Consider the following 19,603-nt stretch of genomic DNA (forward strand, 5'->3'; position numbering starts at 1 on the left):
ATAGATTTGCATCCACAGCCGTGTAATATCGATCACACACACACACACACACACACACACACACACACACACACACACACACACACACACACACACACACACACACACACACACACACACACACACACACACACACACACACACACACACACACACACACACACACACACACACACACACACACACACCCTTTGCATCTGTTTTTACCACCAATGTCAGATCAGTGACATCTTGACTTTGCACCCTCATTCCACGTTGCAGACGAGGTGCATCAGGAGCCTCGATATCCTGCACAGCTGTAACAGCAACAACTGTGAAAGATGTGGCTAGCATCTACAAAGGGAAGAGTTGGAGTTCAGACACAAAAGAGGAATTTCAGCTGCATTAGCAGATGTCTTTGTGTAGAGATGAATTGAATATTATTTGTCTTCAGGTGACAGCTGATCAGAGACAGGGTTGCATATGGCAGTTCTTCATTAACTGTCTTCCTGTCTTCCTGTCTTCCACAGCAAAAGACTGCTGAAACGCTATTGGAAGATAGATCTTGAACTACAGGTAGAGACCACTATCAATTAGGTCGCCTTGAACTTTCTGTGTCATAAGCGACATGTTCTTAAATGCCATGGTATCCATGGCAACTTTGAATATTGGAGTTTATCATTAATATCATGTTCACTCATGGTGGTGCTTGTGTGTGTACTATTGATGCAAGGATGTATCCTTAAAATGAATATTTGTGAGTTTTTTTTGGTTCATTGAACGAGTTTGAGTAAATGCTCTAAGTCCTTCATAGATTTCGTTTTTTGCTTTTATCAGATAAGTCTGAAGAGAGACAGGAGGTGATGGGAGTAGAGAGTAGGGGGATGACGTGCAGTAAAGGGCCTAGGTTAGATTAGGACACGCGCCCACCGTGGCGAGGTCTTTGCACCTTTGTACATGGGGTACTCGACAAACCACTAGGTTACCCAGCGCCCCCCCGAGAAAGACTTTAGTGAGTTTTGGAGAGCTTGATTGGTTCACTGGATTGTTTGATAGATGATCCTACAGTAAAGTGAACAGAAGGCAGGCTTTATGCTGAGTAGTAAAAAAGACTGAGAAATAAATCTACAAAACCAAGTAAAGGAAAAATACCTAAAACCAAGGTTTTAAAACCTGCTTTGCTGGGTATAGAGATGTTAAAACCTGACATGGCAGAGGGATTGAAAAGAGAGGAGGGGGAAAAAGTGCGGCGCTGCTTTTATTGTCCTCCTCTAAAAGGATTCATCTCAGCATGTCGCTAACTTTTCACACAGAGATCTGGTTTCTGTTGTCCTGAAGCTCGCAGCGAGGTGCACAAACAGCCTGTAAAGAGTCTGCCTGCTGAAGGTAATTAGTGACCGACTTGTTACAGTCTGGGAAATAGTGTCAGGGTCCAAGGAGATCTAAGTAGGTCAGTTGGAGCTCTCGCTGAGCTTTGATGGGCTCATATGGTCCCTCTCACCATCAGCTTGAAGATCCTTATTCACTCTGCTACTGTTTTTATTCATGTTCAGTGTCTGACAACACAAAAAAAAGAAAAGAAATGGGAGTATCAATGAAAGTTTATAATGGATAGATTCTTGTTCGTGTCCCTACAGGACGATGTGACCGCAGCAGTCGAGAGGCGAGCAGGCGGGCTGTTAAATCACCGCTCCAGCTCTTTGTGCTCCCTTTTTCTGCTGCTCATAAAATCCCACCTCTGGATTTCAAAGATCCAGTCCGAACAATGACTCACAGATGTATAACCCAACACATATTTCAGGTGCATCGGACGTTATCTACAACAGTAGTTTTCTCCTTGGAGGCACACTTGTAGTATTTCACAAAAGTTGAGCTCTCTTCAGACGCACAAGAAAATAAGTGACACACTGCTGTCACATATTAACTTCCTTTTAATCATTTGTGATGACTCCAGAAACTGAATAGGCTTAAACTTACTTATTCTTACCAAAAGATTTATAAGTTAGTACCAACAAATCTAATTTAGAGAGACTCACAGCAGACAAAGCCTGAAAATAAGTCCCTAAGGTAGTGGTTCCCAAAGTACAGGTTTGGACCCCCTGGGGGGTTGCGACCCCCCAGTGATACCTTAAAAGAAAAAACTCATAAATAAAATAAAATAAAAATAGAATAAAATCATAAATTGCATATTTAACCCGTTGTTGTAAAAAATATACACATACTTGGTTCAAATAAAACAACATTTGTCGGTTCGCCTATAGCCTCGTGTTTATGAGGTGCACCCCAGGTATGGAGCCTTCCTGTAGTCCTCTGGTCCGAATCTAACCTCGGCCCTTCACTACTGGTCTTCCCCCACTCTCTCCTCTCAACACTTCCTGTCTCTCTTCAGCTCTCCAATAAAGGCAAACAATTTATTTAAAGGCAGATTCATGCTAAAACTAAAGTTAAAAAAATAAAAAAGGATAAATGCCTCGACCACCTCGGAGGGAGTCCTCAGTCTGTAGCATCGTTACTTTACGGATAGCAGGCCAAAACGTTTGAGAACCCGTGCCCTCGGGGTTCGGGACCCCAGGTTGGAAACCAGTGGTCTACACACAGTAAACATTAAATCTCACACATCTCTGATGTATTTCATTGAAATCTGTGTCGTGTGAAAGTGCGTCTCCGTTTTCTCCCAAAGAGTTATATAAGAGGATTGACGCGTCTTTCAGTGAGGTAGTTAGCTAATGCTATTAAGTGGTGAGAAAAGCCTAGCTTAGCACGAACAAAGGGATAGAAGGGGGTACATTTTGGTCATTCAATTACTTTTTTTTCACTGAACAAATGAGATTTTAACATTTTAAAGAGTCAGCTCTAGAGGTTTTAACTTGCAGACTGTTAAAGTTTGGATTTGTATACAGTTAGTTGTTTCCCTCTCAAATCTTAATGCTAAGCTAAGCTAATCACCGCTGGGCTGTAAGTTCACTTATAGTAATCAGACTTCATTCTTGTTATCTAAGTCTCGATAAGGGAATAAACAGAGCGGCCACATTGGCCAAACGTACTGGACTTGGGTTGAAGCGTGCGAGTGTGTGACCGCACCCACTTGAGGCTATCTGTGAAAGCCCCAGAAGACACACACACACACACACACACACACACACACACACACACACACACACACACACACACACACACACACACACACACACACACACACACACACACACACACACACACACACACACACACACACACACACAACACACACACACACGCACACGCACACACACACACACACACACATTGAAAAGGGCCTGTTTAACAGCAGATGTTAAATGTTTACAGCACCAGGTGAAGGAGTCGGCAGATATTTTTTGAATTGATCAACTCTGTTGTGAACCATCAACATCCTTGCGCTCCATTGTTAGCTGGAGTTAGCTCACTTGGCCTTGTTAGGCTTTATACGTTCATACATTTGCATCCTTTGCTGTAGCTACAAACAATAAGTTCTAATTATTATCATTTAATGCAATCATGACAGAATAGTCGAAGCAGCTTTCAATGTGTGATCATTTTCATTGACATTAAATAAGATGGCAGTATTGTGATGAAAATCCACCGTACCTGCTCCACCCGGATCTCATACTCTCCGTTCAGCTTCTTCCCTCGAAAATACTTTGCCCTGCAAAGAATCAGAAGACAGAGTGTCAGATGATTTTAAATGCAGCTGAAACCTTCATCTTACACTGCAAAAAGGACACTTCAGTGACTGAGACGTGCTTCTTTACTTCATGTACGTGCGTGAACTTGTGGAGTCATCCCCTTCACCCAGAGCAGCGACTCCTTAAAAGTGAAAATATCCTTTGCTTATTTCATTGAAGGAGCGCTGAAATTTCAACGACATTTCGAAAATACCCCACAAGCGAACACAACAATGACTCATATTTTCCATAACTAAAGAATGTGAACTCGGAGTACACAGGATGTCTTGGCAAAGAGTTACTGGTGAAGTATAGAGCGTCTAATAAAGAGAACTCACCGAAGGAAGGATTGTCCCTGAGGGGGATTCTTTCTTTCGGCCAAATATATATATATATATGTTTCCCCTGTGATGTGATCAATGTAACCCTAAACCCATTCATTCTATATCAAAGCAACCATCCATTGTAGTTTTAAAGGCTGCTCACACTCACGTCTGGGATCCATATGACGATCACATCAACATATACAGGAGCCATAAAGCACTGATGCTTGTTTTTGCATTCTGAATCGGTGAACTTGTGGTTACTTGAGGACTTATTACCACAAAACCACGGATGCAGTTTTAAGAAGGAAACATTTTGTACTGACAGGTTTAACGCTGCAGTTTACCAGAAAAAAAACATGGTACCAAATTAAGCATTCATTGATTTGCTGGTTTGTGTCTTATAGTGAAATTCCAGTAACTCTTGCCAGATATTATTTTCTTTACAGGCTTCCTCTTCTTAGATCTTTCAACAGTGTAACAAATAAGTTTGCACCTTCAAGTCAGGGGGCTTACGAGAGACCCCGATAAAACGCTTGAGCAAACATTTACAGCTTGGCTCATTTCTGTGAATGCTTCCGTCTTCCACACTGAACGCATCCAGTTATAATGCTTGAATTTGTATCATAGGACAGAACTAGCGTTGCCTTTTGTCTCGAACAAAAAGGGTCTACTAACCTCCGAACAGCCAATCAGAGAGACTCCTTTCACCAACACCAATTCAACATGAACAATTGGCCAAAAAAAAGGCAGACGGGGCCCGAAGGGGAAGTGACGGAGCAGGACACAACGCAAAAACTAGGACAACAACCAGTCCAGCGATGGTCCAATGGTGGTCCTTGGTGTGTCATCGCCTTAACAGTTATGTGGCGCCCCCCCCATGGACAGTTTGAAGGCTCTCTACCTCCTCACAGCGGCCAAACACAAACCCAGTGACAATGCTTTACAATGTTCAACCGTCCTGACTTGAGGATTTCAAACTCAATGAAGCTCTTTCTCGTCTGTTTTATTAGTCGTGTCCTTGTTATGTCCCAGTGCTCTGTAAGACTAGGCTTTGAACTCTCACCCCAGTTACAAGCGTGGGACAGTTAACAATCTGTCAGAGGCTTCAGGCTGGAGCTGTGTTTAGCTGTGGATCGAGGCTACATGCTAGAGGCCTTGAGTTACTGGGACAGGCTGTTTGGGATTTAAAATGCCCCTCGACATTCTCACAACAAAACACATTTTCCTTTTTACAGCACTTTTTTTGTCGGAGGCGCTCATCAAACAAAGTGTCTTTACTCGAATTGTCATCTACATGTCCACATCTGTTGCTGTTCATCTGCCGACATCTGTCCTTTTTGGTTCCATTCATTAAGGTTCATTATGGCTGCTTGGGGGGGGGGGGGGGGGGGGGGGGGTCTTGATCTTAACATGTCCCAGCTGTTGGACTTTTAAATTTTGAGTCCTCTAGCTAGTCTTCTGGAGGCCGTGAATCTTCAGCGTGACTGACCTACATTATAGACAGGCAATGCCCTCTGTCACCCGGGACCTCCACCTCCACGGAGCGTGAGGCCGTCCTGCAGGCTCACCCTGCAAAAATGACTAGAATGCATTACAAAGTATTGCAAAACATGTCGACACCATGAGTGATCAATTTTAATTGACGGGCCTCTGCTCTGCTTTATACTGTAATGTTGAATGTAAACATGAAACTCTGCAAAGAGCTCTGGGCTTTGCGTCTCCCAGTTGCATACACACCCACTATAAAAACATGGAGCTCAATTCCTTTTTTTTTGTTTTGTTTTTTTTTACCATGAGAATACGTTCCTACTTTTGTGTTCTTCTAATAGAAAGCGTATGAGTCATGCATGTGGACGAACCCAACAGGCCCTCCAGTGTGTGTTTTACAGTTCTATATGAAGCCACTGTGCTCAACTTGATGTTGAGCCAATTCTGCAATATTTATTCAAGAGATGCTTTTGGGGTGAAAACATGTTTTTACATGATGATTAAATTCTACATATGTTGGTTTAGCTCATGTTTTCTTCTATGAAGGTTGCAGGGCTCCCACTAATAGAATACTGTTGGAAAATGAAGATTAATCGACCAGTCAAGTTAAGACAATTTTATATTTGGAGGCACACCATAACACCATTTGGCCATGGGAATTTTCACAGAGAGCAGTTTTATATGCTCTTCATATTATATTTAAAAAGGCCGTCCCCTCGCTGAGGTCATTACAGGTGGGCGTGCCAAGACTAGATAAATGCATGCCAATGCAAAGCAAATAAATACATGACGCTTTAATTGTATTCTGCTCACATGACTTTAAAGGCCCTACTTTTTATCTGTATTTAACTATCATGAAATACTTTTCAATAATATTTAATAAGTTCATTTAAACCCTTAATCTTTATAGTTTTCAATCAGACTATTTAATGATTTGCAAACAATGGAACAAACCAAGAGCTCACCGTTTGTTCTGCACAAACAGTCTTGGTGTTTTCAGCTGAAATCACCCAGGTCTCAGTCACCGCTCATGATGTTTGCTCCCACTGCTGCTCCGTAGAGATCCTGCGTGTGACTCCAAACCCAGCTGATTAGCAAAGCAGCTTCACCTGGTGCCTTCAGGCTGGGAGAGGCACTGACACTGGTGAGTCCAGGCTGAAGGGGCGTGGCCCCACAGTTCAGCTCAACAGTGTGCGAGGTCTGGAGCAAGACTATTCACTTTATTATTTGTTTCCTTGCAGGCACTTACACTATAGACAGGAAAGACTCTAACAACGTGTTCACCATATAAAATGATCTGAACAATGTTAAAAACTCTTTGATACTCAACAGAATGGAAAAGGTCATGGCTGATGGCTTTTGGTTTAAGGCTTGCACATCCCAATCTAACCAACTCTGCATCGTGCTCTGCACTTTGCACTGCGTGAACTTTTGCCCTGTTTGTGAAGTTCAGCCAGGACTGATGAATGCCAGAAAAGAGATTTCCTTCTGCTTTTTAATCTTGAGATGTACAGCGGTGTGTGGGCTCCCTGCGTGACAAAACATGAAATTAAAACCCACTTCATATGGCTTAGGGCAACCAAAGGATCTCATCATACTCCATGAGGTACACGAAGAAGTAAACACTTTGCCAAAGCGCCGCTGAATTGAGCAATCAGAGGCTCATATCATTCAGAACCCAGTGCAAACAGACTGACAGCCTCTTGGCAAAAACGTCTTACGTGTCGGCCTGCAGAGAGAGGGAGAGAGGGAGGAAGAGCAAGAGACATAGAGGCCGAGAAGGAGGGATTGTCGACGGTGCTGGTGATGCTCTCGGAGACTTTGCCTCAGTGCTGTGTACCGCTATTGTGCATCAGTCATTGCCGGAGGCCAAGCTTGTCAGGACAGAGCAGTGTTTCCCCAGAGACCTCAGCCTCTCAGCTGGAATGCCCAAGAGGAAATCCAGCCCCCAAAGCAGGGAGCAATGGATGGACGGACACTGTGGTACCTTCACAGTGCCTTCAAGTCAGGACAGTTCAAGACACATTTTGAAACTGAAATACTGTTATTGTGTCACAGCTTTCTGGATTACTGTCCAACAACTTCATTTTTTTTTATGTTGTTTTAGTAAACGATTCAGATTAAAGGCATCGTTTGTGGAGTTTAGACTAGATGTCCAGAATATGTCTCTCTCTTTAGCACCAGTGTCTCAGACCAGAACAAAGCACACTGGCTCCCCTCCCCCCACCCCACCCTCACTGTTAACACCAAGTGCAGCTGTTTGTACGACTAATCTTCAATCAGATTTTCTGCCCAAATATGTTCTCGCTCCTTACTTCAAACAAAATCTGTTGGTTCTTCTTTAACTGTACTTTTGCAACAGAACTCCACCAATGTGCCTCTACATAATCAGAGCAGCCACATGTCAACATGCTAATGCTAATGTTTGGAGAAATTATTAAAAAGCAGTGCCAGGTGGCATCCATCAGTGTTGGCACAGAGCTGAGAACAACAAACCCACAGGATGTTTGACTTCACCCTTTTTCACATCATTACTCAACAATATACTCATATCTGATTTATACACTCAACAAAAATATAAACGCAACACTTTTGTTTTTGCTCCCATTTGTCATGAGATGGACTCAAAGATCTAAAATTCATTCCAGATACACAATATTACCATTTCTCTCAAACATTGTTCACAAATCTGTCTAAATGTGTGATAGTGAGCACTTTTGCTTTGCTGAGATAATCCATCCCACCTCACAGGTGTGCCACATCAAGATGCTCATCAGACACCATGATTAGTGCATAGGTGTACCTTAGACTGTCCACAATAAAAGGCCACCCTGAAATGTGCAGTTTTTGCTTTATTGAGGGTCTGGGGACTCAGAACCAGTCAGTATCTGGTGTGACCACCATTTGCCTCATGCAGTGCAACACATCTTCTTCGCATAGAGTTTATCAGATTGTCAATTGTGGCCTGTGGAATGTTGGTCCACTCCTCTTCAATGGCTGTGCGAAGTTGCTGGATATTAGTGGGAACTGGTACGCGCTGTCGTATACGCCGGTCAAGCACATCCCAAACATGCTCAATGGGTGACATGTCCGGTGAGTATGCTGGCCATGCAAGAACTGGGACATTTTCAGCTTCCAAGAATTGTGTACAGATCCTTGCAACATGGGGCCGTGCATTATCTTGCTGAAACATGAGGTGATGTTCATGGATGTATGGCACAACAATGGGCCTCAGGATCTCATCACGGTATCTCTGTGCATTCAAAATGCCATCAATAAAATGCACCTGTGTTCTTCGTCCATAACAGATGCCTGCCCATACCATAACCCCACCACCACCATGGGCCACTCGATCCACAACATTGACATCAGCAAAGCGCTCACCCACACGACGCCACACACGCTGTCTGCCATCTGCCCTGAACAATGTAAACCGAGATTCATCCGTGAAGAGAACACCTCTCCAACGTGCCAGACGCCATCGAATGTGAGCATTTGCCCACTCAAGTCTGTTACGGCGACGATCTGGAGTCAGGTTAAGACCCCGATGAGGACGACGAGCATGCAGTTGAGCTTCCCTGAGACGGTTTCTGACAGTTTGTGCAGAAATTCTTTGGTTATGCAAACCAATTGTTTCAGCAGCTGTCTGAGTAGCTGGTCTCAGACGATCTTGGAGGTGAACCTGCTGAATGTGGAGGTCCTGGGCTGGTGTGGTTACACGTGGTCTGCGGTTGTGAGGCCGGTTGGATGTACTGCCATATTCTCTGAAACGCCTTTGGAGACGGCTTATGGTGGAGAAATGAACATTCAATGCCCGAGCAACAGATCTGGTTGACATTCCTGCTGTCAGCATGCCAATTGCACGCTCCCTCAATGCTTGCGCCATCTGTGGCATTTTGCTGTGAGACAAAACTGCACATTTCAGAGTGGCCTTTTATTGTGGGCAGTATAAGGTACACCTGTGCACTAATCATGGTGTCTGATGAGCATCTTGATGTGGCACACCTGTGAGGTGGGATGGATTATCTCAGCAAAGCAAAAGTGCTCACTATCACACATTTAGACAGATTTGTGAACAATGTTTGAGAGAAATGGTAATATTGTGTATCTGGAATGAATTTTAGATCTTTGAGTCCATCTCATGACAAATGGGAGCAAAAACAAAAGTGTTGCGTTTATATTTTTGTTGAGTATAGTTTACAGTGCTGCATATTATGGCTTTAGATCACTGCTTACAACATGCCAGACAATACTTGTCAGACAAAGAATTAGCAGATAAAACACACATTTGCCCTAATGAGGTGGTGGAGCCCAAAACAGAGGCAAAAGAGTTCATGCTTAAATCAATTTGTGCTATGTGCCTCCACATTCTCTTTATTTGCAATGAGTCCATTGTCCTTTGACATCATGGTGTGATTTGCCAACCATGATTAGTGTGAATAAACTATGCAACTGCACGCACTCTGAGTTATTGGAAACAAATGTCCAATGTTCAAAATAAAGCTTAACAGAGACTTTATGCAATAACTTTTCCCCCCTTGTGAACCACTGAAAGCAGATCCAGCAGTCTATCCACCATGTATCTAGCTTCTGTACTCTATCACCATAATGATGTAACATCCTTTGTCTTTTAAGCTGGGGTTAATGGCGAAGCATTGGAATATTAATTAACAATATCCATATTGTATGTTGATGACTTATTATGTACGTACTTATTATATACGTATTACGTATGAAAGATTATCCTTTTAATAAGAGCATTGGAGCCACTGAGCCTGAGCCTGAGTAAGGTCATATGGGACACTTGCATAAAAGGTAGTGTTTATCAAGGTATACCTTTATTAAAGGATTAATGCACATTATGCCAAATTAAACCATAGGCTAATTTCCATCTGCAGTCCCATGCCAGGTCGATCGTATACAAATGTACACAGAACCTCAAATATAAAAGGTAGCAGAACAACAAGCACAAACTACAAAACAGCATAAACTGTTCACTAATGAGCACACAAGTAAAACATCAAACTGTGAACAAAAGGAGGCTGTGCACTTTTGCTCAAAACAAACCAGGAATCAGCAGTGTATAAAGTGCTGAAGAGACAAGAGGTAAGGCGGTGGTGGGAATTGCACATTTGCACTCATTTGCACAATTTCAGCCCTGTTCAGAACAGGCTGTTTCTGTGTCTGTAGCTTTAAATGTAAATGAGCTGTGTCTGACCACGCCCCCCCTCTCTGGAAGAGATTGAGTGGCTCAGGCTTTCTCGCATCATGCCGATTCTAGTTTATGGTGAGAAGGCAGACTCAGAGGTAAGAACAAACAAACAAACAAACAAGGGGGAGGGGTTACTGCCCTTTGTGATGTCATGAAGAGAAAATCTCCAAAACGGCCTGTGACACATTTTCTGAAAAGTGGAGCATGAAAAAGATGGAGAGGATGGACTTTTCTCATAATTGGGGGGTTTGTAGACAGACGAGGGCCACATATTAGTGTAAACTGTATTTAGCAAAGTATGTGACCTTTAAAGCTGCGAAGCTGGATTACTCTCTGACTGAGCGGGGTATGCAGTTTCATGGTTGCTTTCGATGCAGAGAGAACATGTAGTGGTGAATATAAAGTTTCTTGTACTCATCTTGTGGAAAGTTGCCAGTGCAATAAAGTAAAGTTGTGCTGTGGCTTCAGCAGACTGCCAGAGTTTTTCCTCCTGATAAATAGTTGTGTTGGCTTCCGTGGCCCCAGTAAAACCAGTGACCACATACAAAATGAAATCAATGTTGATTGATGCATGAAAAGCACAGCACATCTATTTAGAGACTAGCTGAAGAAACGCCACGAGGTGGCTTGCAGGCCGTGAAGCGATTCCACTACAAGGCCGTAAAGAAAATGATCGATGTGGCCAGGGTGATTAAAACTTTGATCTTGTCATGGTGGAGGTTTACACGGCCAAACAGAATACATTAAGCCTTCTTTCCTCGAGATCCAAGAATCAACAAAAGGGTTCAGCTGCTTCAAGGCAGGTTTAACATTGTCTTAAGAGCAAACACTGGGAATGAAAGAGCCAACACCATCACACAGACAGGTTGCCAAAGCAGCAGCCAAATATTTGGTCTTTTTTTTTAACAAGTTGTTGTTGTGTCGGGGGTTTAACCAAAGAGTCGCTGCTCTGCTCTACCTGCCCCTTTCAAAGTCGGACCTCACTGACCTTATCTCGGGAAATGTCTCCGATTCACAGTCACTCTTTGGATGTTTCTGAATGATCTTGTGGCAGACACAGATTGTGACCTCAGTGTTCTTCTATGTAATCTGTATCATAATCAGTATCATCAACACTGCAGCAAACACCTGTCACTGATATTATCCATGCAAACGAGCAGACCAAGGATAGAGAGATGAAGCTGAATCGCTTGTAAGTTTTTATTAGTAGTATTTAGATGTTGCAAACACATCTAGTGTTGTAGTTCTCGAAATAGGTCTTGGACCACTTTTTAAGGGTCTTTGTCTCAGAATCCAAAGCATTTTTACTGGGTCTTGTCTCGGCCTCAGACTGGGCGGACTCCAAATTTTAAATCAAGACCGGTCAAGACCACCAGTGATGGCTGTTTGTCCACATCATTACTGTGATTCGAAGGAAAATGTCTCCTTTTAATAAAATGAACAACTTCATTTATGTTGGCTTGTTATCCTCCGGTGTTGGCCTAAGTGACACGCTTTGACATTTATGGTTTGTTCTCTGTCTCAATCCCTAAATGTCTTGGTCTTGTCTCTCCAACGTTTGTCAAAGAAAATCAACAACGATCCATATGATAGGAGAGAAAAAAGAAGAGGACCCTGGCAGACATGACGGTGATGGACGGTGGATGGAAGGCCCCCAAATGATTTTTGCAGAGGGCCCAAACAGACTGCATGATCTCACAGTAAGTAACTAAACGACCTGTGTTTTAATTGATTCCACCTCATGCATTAACTTCTATCTGCGTGAAGGATGACATCACAGGCGTGTCACAAACTAGGATGTCATTAAAAACCAAAATGATGACAAACGAGTCCTGGTCCGAGCTCAGTTAGATTTTTACTTGACGGATGGTATTGGTCTCCCTCAGTGAGATGTGAAGATTTAAATTGATACAGAACGTTCCTTCATTTTGACCCGTCACACTTTAGCTGAACTTAGTCTTTCTGCAGCCTTACATTCATTTACTGAATACATTAGACACGTCAGGGTTGTGTCATCATGTGTTGTTGGATTCTATTCAGCTTCCTGTCACAAGAGAGACGCTGTTGATAACAGCACATCTGTGAGCTCAAACAGTGTTTGACACAGGAGGACTGTTCCACATCGACCTCAGAGCCGATGAAACATCCCCATCTGCTGGACCAAATCCTTCAATTCTGCTCAGAGAAATCAAAGCATGAGGACGTCTGATGAGCAGTTCTGTGTGGGGATGAAGTTGACCTGCAGTGCCCCCTAGTGGCCAAATCAAAGGGAGGCTTTGAAAATAAGAGAGAAGAGTTGAAATAGAAGTGTTTTTATAAAATGTGGTTCATCAAACTCACAGCAACAAAAAATTGAAGGATGAAGTAAACGCTTATGTAAAGCCTTCTCCACTACTTATTTAACATCCCCCAACATTCATATTACAAAAAATAGAAAATAAAAAGAGTAAATCAACAACATGTACAAACAGCAGCTTGATTCAGATGATGTGTATGTATGTAAATAAGTATAAGTGATGCAGGTAGCTCTTGGTCACTTTCTTTTTGTTCAAAGTAGCTCTCAGATGAAGAGAGGTTGGAGACCCCTGGTTTAGCTGATTAATAAAGACTGCTGTTCTCTGAAGAGTGAGGGCGGGGCCTCGCAGTGAGGCCTCGATGCCTCCGAGGGAGGATAAAGCTCTCGACGACTCACTCACAGGACGTCAGCATGAGCAGGCACTTTTGGGATTTCAGCCAGACGGATTAAAGAAAAGAGGCGGCCCTGCTTTTCAGAATATGAAGAGCGATCTCTGCGCCTTTGATGCGACCGACGACGGGAGGGCTTTAAGTGATCATTTTTAGACCTCGTCCTCATCCTCCCTGGAGAGCATTAAGAAACAGATGCTTCAGTGCAAAATGATTCTGGCTAATTGTGCACATCAATTCAAAGGGCTGGAAACGGCTTCACTGAGGTCGATTTACCAGCAAATGTCAGGCAACAGAAAAACAATTCATAAAATGGAAGAGTTGGTTATTGATTCAGGAAGACAAACATGATAAACTGGCTGCTGCGTGCCTCTTCTGCCTGAAATCAATTCTCCCACAGTGTGAGGCTCGAACACGCACACGTGTGTGTGCTGCTCCTGAAACATGATCCCGTCACTTCTCATCATCGTTCCTTTCTTTTCCCGTCATCTCCCGAGCAAGAGACCCTCCTCTTGTTACCATGACAATTTTAATTCCAGCGTGTAAGCCATGAACCTCAAAGCCAATAGAGAGTCTTATCCTTTTTCACTTTACGAGAGCATGTGCTTCATTTCAAAAGAGCTCGAAAAGCCCCAGTGCTAACCTTACGATACGACCCGATACAATACACTGCATACCACACGCAGTGATTCAATGTGATATGATATGATGCACATTTTTATCCCCTATACAGAAACAGATAGCTGTCTCCTCTTTCGCTCCTGACATCTATCAAGACAAGCCAAACGCATATAGCGCCCTCTGCTGGTTAATATGTTATGCAGCATGATTAAAGAAATAAAGTAAAGAACTAAACCTGATTCTTTGAATATAGTACTAAATATTTTCTACATGCTTCACCTGAAGAGAGATTCAGATTGTGTCCAGTGTGTAATGTCTTTCTTTGCGTGCTTCTCCTCTTCATGTTGCTGAATTGTACTCACATGATGTCCAGTCAGTAAAATCAGCTCATTAATTGTACTGATCAATTATGAATTAGTCATGGGAGGACTTTTAATGTACTGCATCCATTTTTGCACCAAAAATGAACCACTGCTGTTTGAGATCAATTTTACCGCACATGAGGGAATTTACATCTTCTGGGAAGATGAGCAGCACCATTTAGAAAATCTACAGCAAACGCTAGAAACACATCTTTTTTCTTTCCTACTCACCAGTCCGTGTGCTGATCGTCGATGACCAGAAGGATCTTGGGTTTGCGTACGACAGGTTTTGGTGGCCCTGTTGAGGCCCCTTCGGCAGCTGTTGCAGCTGCTTTGGCGTGCACAGCGGCAGCAACGTTCTGGGCCATCTGAGCACTCTTCACCACGCTGGAGAAGGAGCTGAGGAAGCTGCCTGAGCCCCCAGAGAAGGCCGAGGCTGAGGCCGGGGCTGAGGCCGGGGCCGGAGCAGGGGTCGGGGCTGGGGCCGGGGCCGGGGCCTGGGCTGGGGCCTGGGCCGGGGCCAAGGCCGAGGCAGAGCCTGAGCTCTGGGTCTGAGTCGGGAGACTCGGGGGCTGCCGTCTCTCTGTGGCCGGGGAGGCGGGAGAGGAGGTGGATGAACCTGGAGGGGTCGGCCTCTGCAGATCCATCATGTAGCCGTTGGGAAGGTTGGCCACGAAGCTGCTGTCTGACAGGCGCCGGCGGAGGTAGTTCATGGCGGTGGGCTGGTGGGTCAGTCAGGCCAGAGGAGGTGAGGGGGAAGAATGCTGGATATCCTGAACAACAAACAAAGGATTTGGATTTAAGTTAAAAAACATGACATTAACGCTGCACTGATTCCTTTATAAAAAATAAACAAACAACTACAAAATGAAAATATCTGATAGATGAGCTTTTTATTTTAAACCTTAAAATCTGAAAATTTAAACAGATGTTGAAAAAATAAGAGACCTTTATGACACCCAATAATGGTTATTATTGAAGAGTGTTGTGTCTACAGTGTCTGCAGAACAACAAGACTAAAACAGCGCCCCCTCCCCCCCACAACAACCAAGTGCAGACTCTTAAACTGGAAACTTTGCTGAAAATTAAAGAAGAAAAAGAAAACGAGTTAAGATGTAGTCATGGAGACGGCGTCAACATTTAAACGCTTTACATGGAAGCAAACTGGAGATCAGAAATAAATGATTTGTTGCAGAGCTTCCGTTGTCTGATTCACGATCATTCAACACGACCTATCCCATCGGTTCATAGGTGGGATCATAGACATAAAACACAGGTGCAGCATCAACGCTCCAACAAGCAATTGGTTCAATCTTAACTCGGGATGTCAAACGACAAAATAAAAAACACAATTATTGCTGAATTTCAATAGTTAATCACTATAAAACCGTATTTTAATGACGTCTGTATGCATGTTAAAATAGTTTGTAATGCTTTTATTTTGTATTTTTGTCCTGTTTTGAGTTAAGGGTAATTTACTTCCTGTTTGGATACAAATCTAAGCTGTGTCCCATTCCAGAGGTTGCAGCCTTCGGAGGGCGTGGCCTTCGATCCACGCGGCTGATCCACGCGGTCTCCGAAATGAGACGGTCTGGTCTTCCTACTTGCGTCACCAACTGTTCGGTCTCCTAGCAACCCTGAGAGTGTCCGTTTTTTGATTGCACCGTTTTATCAACACAACTCAACCGCAAACACCTATTTTTTATATTTATATTTATTTTGTATTTACAATGGAGCCAGGAGATATAATTAATTAATATATTTTGATAGTACAGTTTTTTATGATTCTGAAAAAGAGAGAGAGGGAGAATTATATGCGCCGACGTGTGCTTTACGTGTGCTTTTCATCATCATACTTTATCACCATTTAACATCTTTCAAACGTGGGTGTCGTTAACTATTGGACAGAAATAAAACCCAATACTTGCATTTAAAAGTAAAATTCGTATCAGCTGCGGAGGTCTGGGTTGGGCCGTGGATGCCATTGTTGATGTTTACCGTTGCGCGCAATGCATCTTGGGAAGGGAAGGCTGCAAAGGATCCAACCGTTGAAGCCTCCAAAATCGGGGAAAGGAAGGCTGCATTTCTCGGCTGCATTCGAAGGAGCTGCTGAATTGGGACAGCACTTGTCGCGCCGGTGTGACGTAATCGGTCTTAAAATGCAGCCCACGAAGGCTGCAACCTCTGGAATGGGACACAGCTTGCGTCTCAGTTACGGTGCGCCGAAGGAGGCAAACAGCGGCAACATTTCGGAATTTAGTGGCACCGCTATAATACTCCATCTTTACTCTGAACACACCTTGAATCACAGAGACATCTGATTGGAGGACAATTTAAACCTTCAAAAAATCAGCAGATGAACTGGTGGTGCGTTTACCCTGCATTAGTCAACAGAGTTTTATACGCTTCAAATGTACCATGCTACTAGATTGGAGTCTATAGCCATTCATGTGATCTACCTGTGTGTGTGATTAGGTCAAACCCACAGCTGTGCTCAACGAAACTCCCTTTCCATTCCACTCAAGTCCCTCTGTGGATTCCACCTGAATCAGCACTCACGCTACCGTGCTCATCTTCCTCACTCTGCTCTGCTCACCAGACCGAGAGATTCACCTACTCGTTTCAAGCACAGCGAAGAAATTATTCATTGAACCAGTTACCTGACTCTGAGCCTCTGTGTTCCCTTCCTGGGTATCTGAAACAAACCAGCTGTGTCCCGATCCAGGGGCAACAGTGAGGTTGCTCGGTGACAGGGGCGGGGCTTAGAATTGAAACGATGAGGGCGGGGAGAGTCGGTGACTCTCATTTCAGTTCAGGCTACGAAGGCTCGGTCCTTTTGAAGGACGCTACCCCTGAATGAAGAGACAGCTGTTGTTGTTGATGACGGACTCGCAGCTTGTTGTGCTGCCCCCTAGTGGCCAACAGAGGAGAAGTAGGGATGTGTCGGTAGCTTTCAGATCGTTAATTGCATAATTGAAAGAATCTTCACATCTGTAGTTCTACTTTAAGATTTGATTTTGACGCATAGACATTTAGTTTCTGGAAAAAAAAAAAAAAAAAAAAGCCTTAATGCATTCTGAATCCGCTTAACCTGATTAGCATAGGATTAGCTAACCCACACAGGAAGAGAGGGGGAAAAAACCTCCGGCACAACAAAATGACAGTGACACAGCAGCGGTGATGCAAAGTTGCCGAGCAATGATTCACAGCTCGTCTCTTTGTGAGGCAGATCGAGGCTACCGTTATATAACACAAGGAACCCAGCGTGGCGGAGAAGAGACATTTAAAGTGATTAGCTATCAAACTGCAATGACGCCAACATGCGAGCAGAGATTGGGGGGGGGGGGGGAGAAGAAACCCTTAAACCTGATTAAAACTAGGCCGCACTCCCGGTAAATGAAGCTGGGATGAGATAAAAGTGCATTTCTTAGTGAGGCGTCGATGCCTGTGCCTGATGTTTGAGGCTCTGGTAGTTGAAGACAGGAAGGCATCTTAAAAAAAGCTAGCAGCAGCAGCAGCAGGAGGAGGAAGAGGAAGAGGAAGAGGAAGTGGGGCAAATGTTTTCCCGTGACAAGTTAATGTAGTGAGACGTTTCCCATCAGGAAGCCTTTATGTGGAGCTAAAGCTGGAGCTTCTGAGAGTCGCTGAACTCAGATAAGAGAACCTGACCTCGGAGGGTGTTATTAGTGGAGCCCAGATGAGAGTTGTCTTGTCTTTAAATCCAGGGATCTGTCTGTGTGTTTGTTCGTACAGTTTCTACACGACCGCTCATCCGATGGCCGTCAGACTTGGCGGGGTGTATTGCTGCGGATCCAAGGAGTTGCAGATGCTGAAGTTTACACGAGGTCATATTGTTGCCTTCGCATTTCAAATAGCTTCGCTGTGGCGCGACACGATGGGGATCAACACCTGAGACGAGCGGAAACAACACGTGCGGCGCACACGCATGAGACCACGCCCTCAGGACACCTTTCCTCTGCGCAGCAAAGATGTGTGCACAGCACGCAGTATGTGGACACTGAGGGCGAAGACTTTCTAAAGTAACTGCAGAGTACAAAATCATGAATTAGTGCAGCTTAAAAAAAGCATTGCTATCCTTTTAACACATTCATTCATTAATAATTCACACAAAAAAAGAGAACTAGGGAGGATCAATTAAGAGCTGCTTTGATTCTCTTCATGGGATTTGTTAAAAAGTTAACTAGAAAACTTTTCATTTTCAGTCGGAGGCCTCAAGGCGTTTTATCACAGCAGCTTCTTGTAGTCTTGAGGAATAACTCCATCATGTGTGATGTAATATGCCTCCCAGCTGCAGGACTGAACAGTCCGGGATTCCCTCCCTGGGTAATATGCTTACTGTATGTGTGAAGCTCTAACTAGCAGGGCTTAAGCCAAATTACAGAGCATTGTCAGATAACAGGCAGAATAATGGCGCACGACAAGCAGTGGAAATTACAGTCACGGGGCCCCCTGACTGTCAGCTCAGCCCTCTTTGTAAACACTTGATCCCGTTGGACAGATAAGGAGCGGTTCGCTGAAAATCACTATCTTCACACCGCTGGCACATTCTCCACCTTCTCAACATCGCTGTAAGCTGCTTTCTCGCTGTGCTCACATCAGTAGCTATTAAATCCTTTAAGGCTCCGACTCCGGGTTTCTCTCTTTGGGAATCTCGCTCTCTGTTCCTGCCGCTGGGCTTACGCTGGAGATAAGAGATCGGTGGATAGCATGAGAGACGCATATACAACAGGCAAAAAAAGAAGAGAAAAAAAGGGTTATAAAAGTATTTATGATCCCTTCTTGTGTGGTTAAAGTTTCTTTTTTACACCCATAAAAAGAACAATCCTCCAGTTTGTGTCTTGCCTGAAACTCGTGTGTATACGGTAAACATGACTCAGCAGTAATCACAGGCTTTGGCCCTTAATGATGGGGAAGAGCAGAATAATAGCAGAGTAGAGCCCAGCTGCTGGACTGCGTGTGTAACTCATTCGACATTTCAAAGAAAATCTTGTAATTGAAAAAGGACTCAGCATCTCCTTCCTGCTGCTCTCCCATTCTTACATGTTTCGCCTTTTGTTTCGGTGGCGTCGGGGCTGTGAAGCTGTCGAATCTATCGCACATCCTGTTGTGTCGCTGTGTGACTTTTCACATCACTTCTTGTTAGAATCCACGGCTAATTAGTTCAGGACACGGAGCAGCGTCTCCGGTGATAAAGTAACAATTCTGGGTTTTTTTAGGTTTTTTTGC

The 19,603-nt window shown here is 43.9% G+C and overlaps 1 protein-coding gene across 2 annotated transcripts in view; it reads right to left on the reverse strand.

Moving 5' to 3' along the window:
- Positions 1–19,603, reverse strand: part of syn3 (synapsin III) — a 105,594-nt gene that overhangs the window by 77,626 nt on the left and 8,365 nt on the right. The window contains exons 1-3 of one of the 2 annotated variants that reach the window (XM_079335032.1): positions 15,305–15,590; positions 14,588–15,129; positions 3,586–3,643 (exon numbers count right to left, since the gene is read on the reverse strand). In XM_079335032.1, coding sequence (XP_079191158.1) covers positions 3,586–3,643; positions 14,588–15,069 — 540 coding nt within the window. In that variant the 5' untranslated portion in view covers positions 15,070–15,129; positions 15,305–15,590. Of the gene's footprint in view, positions 1–3,585; positions 3,644–14,587; positions 15,130–15,304; positions 15,591–19,603 lie in introns of those variants that run through there. The other variant, XM_079335031.1, reaches the window with a different exon arrangement.

This window comes from Symphodus melops (assembly GCF_947650265.1).
Source record: "Symphodus melops genome assembly, chromosome: 22".
Classification (NCBI taxonomy): domain Eukaryota; kingdom Metazoa; phylum Chordata; class Actinopteri; order Labriformes; family Labridae; genus Symphodus; species Symphodus melops.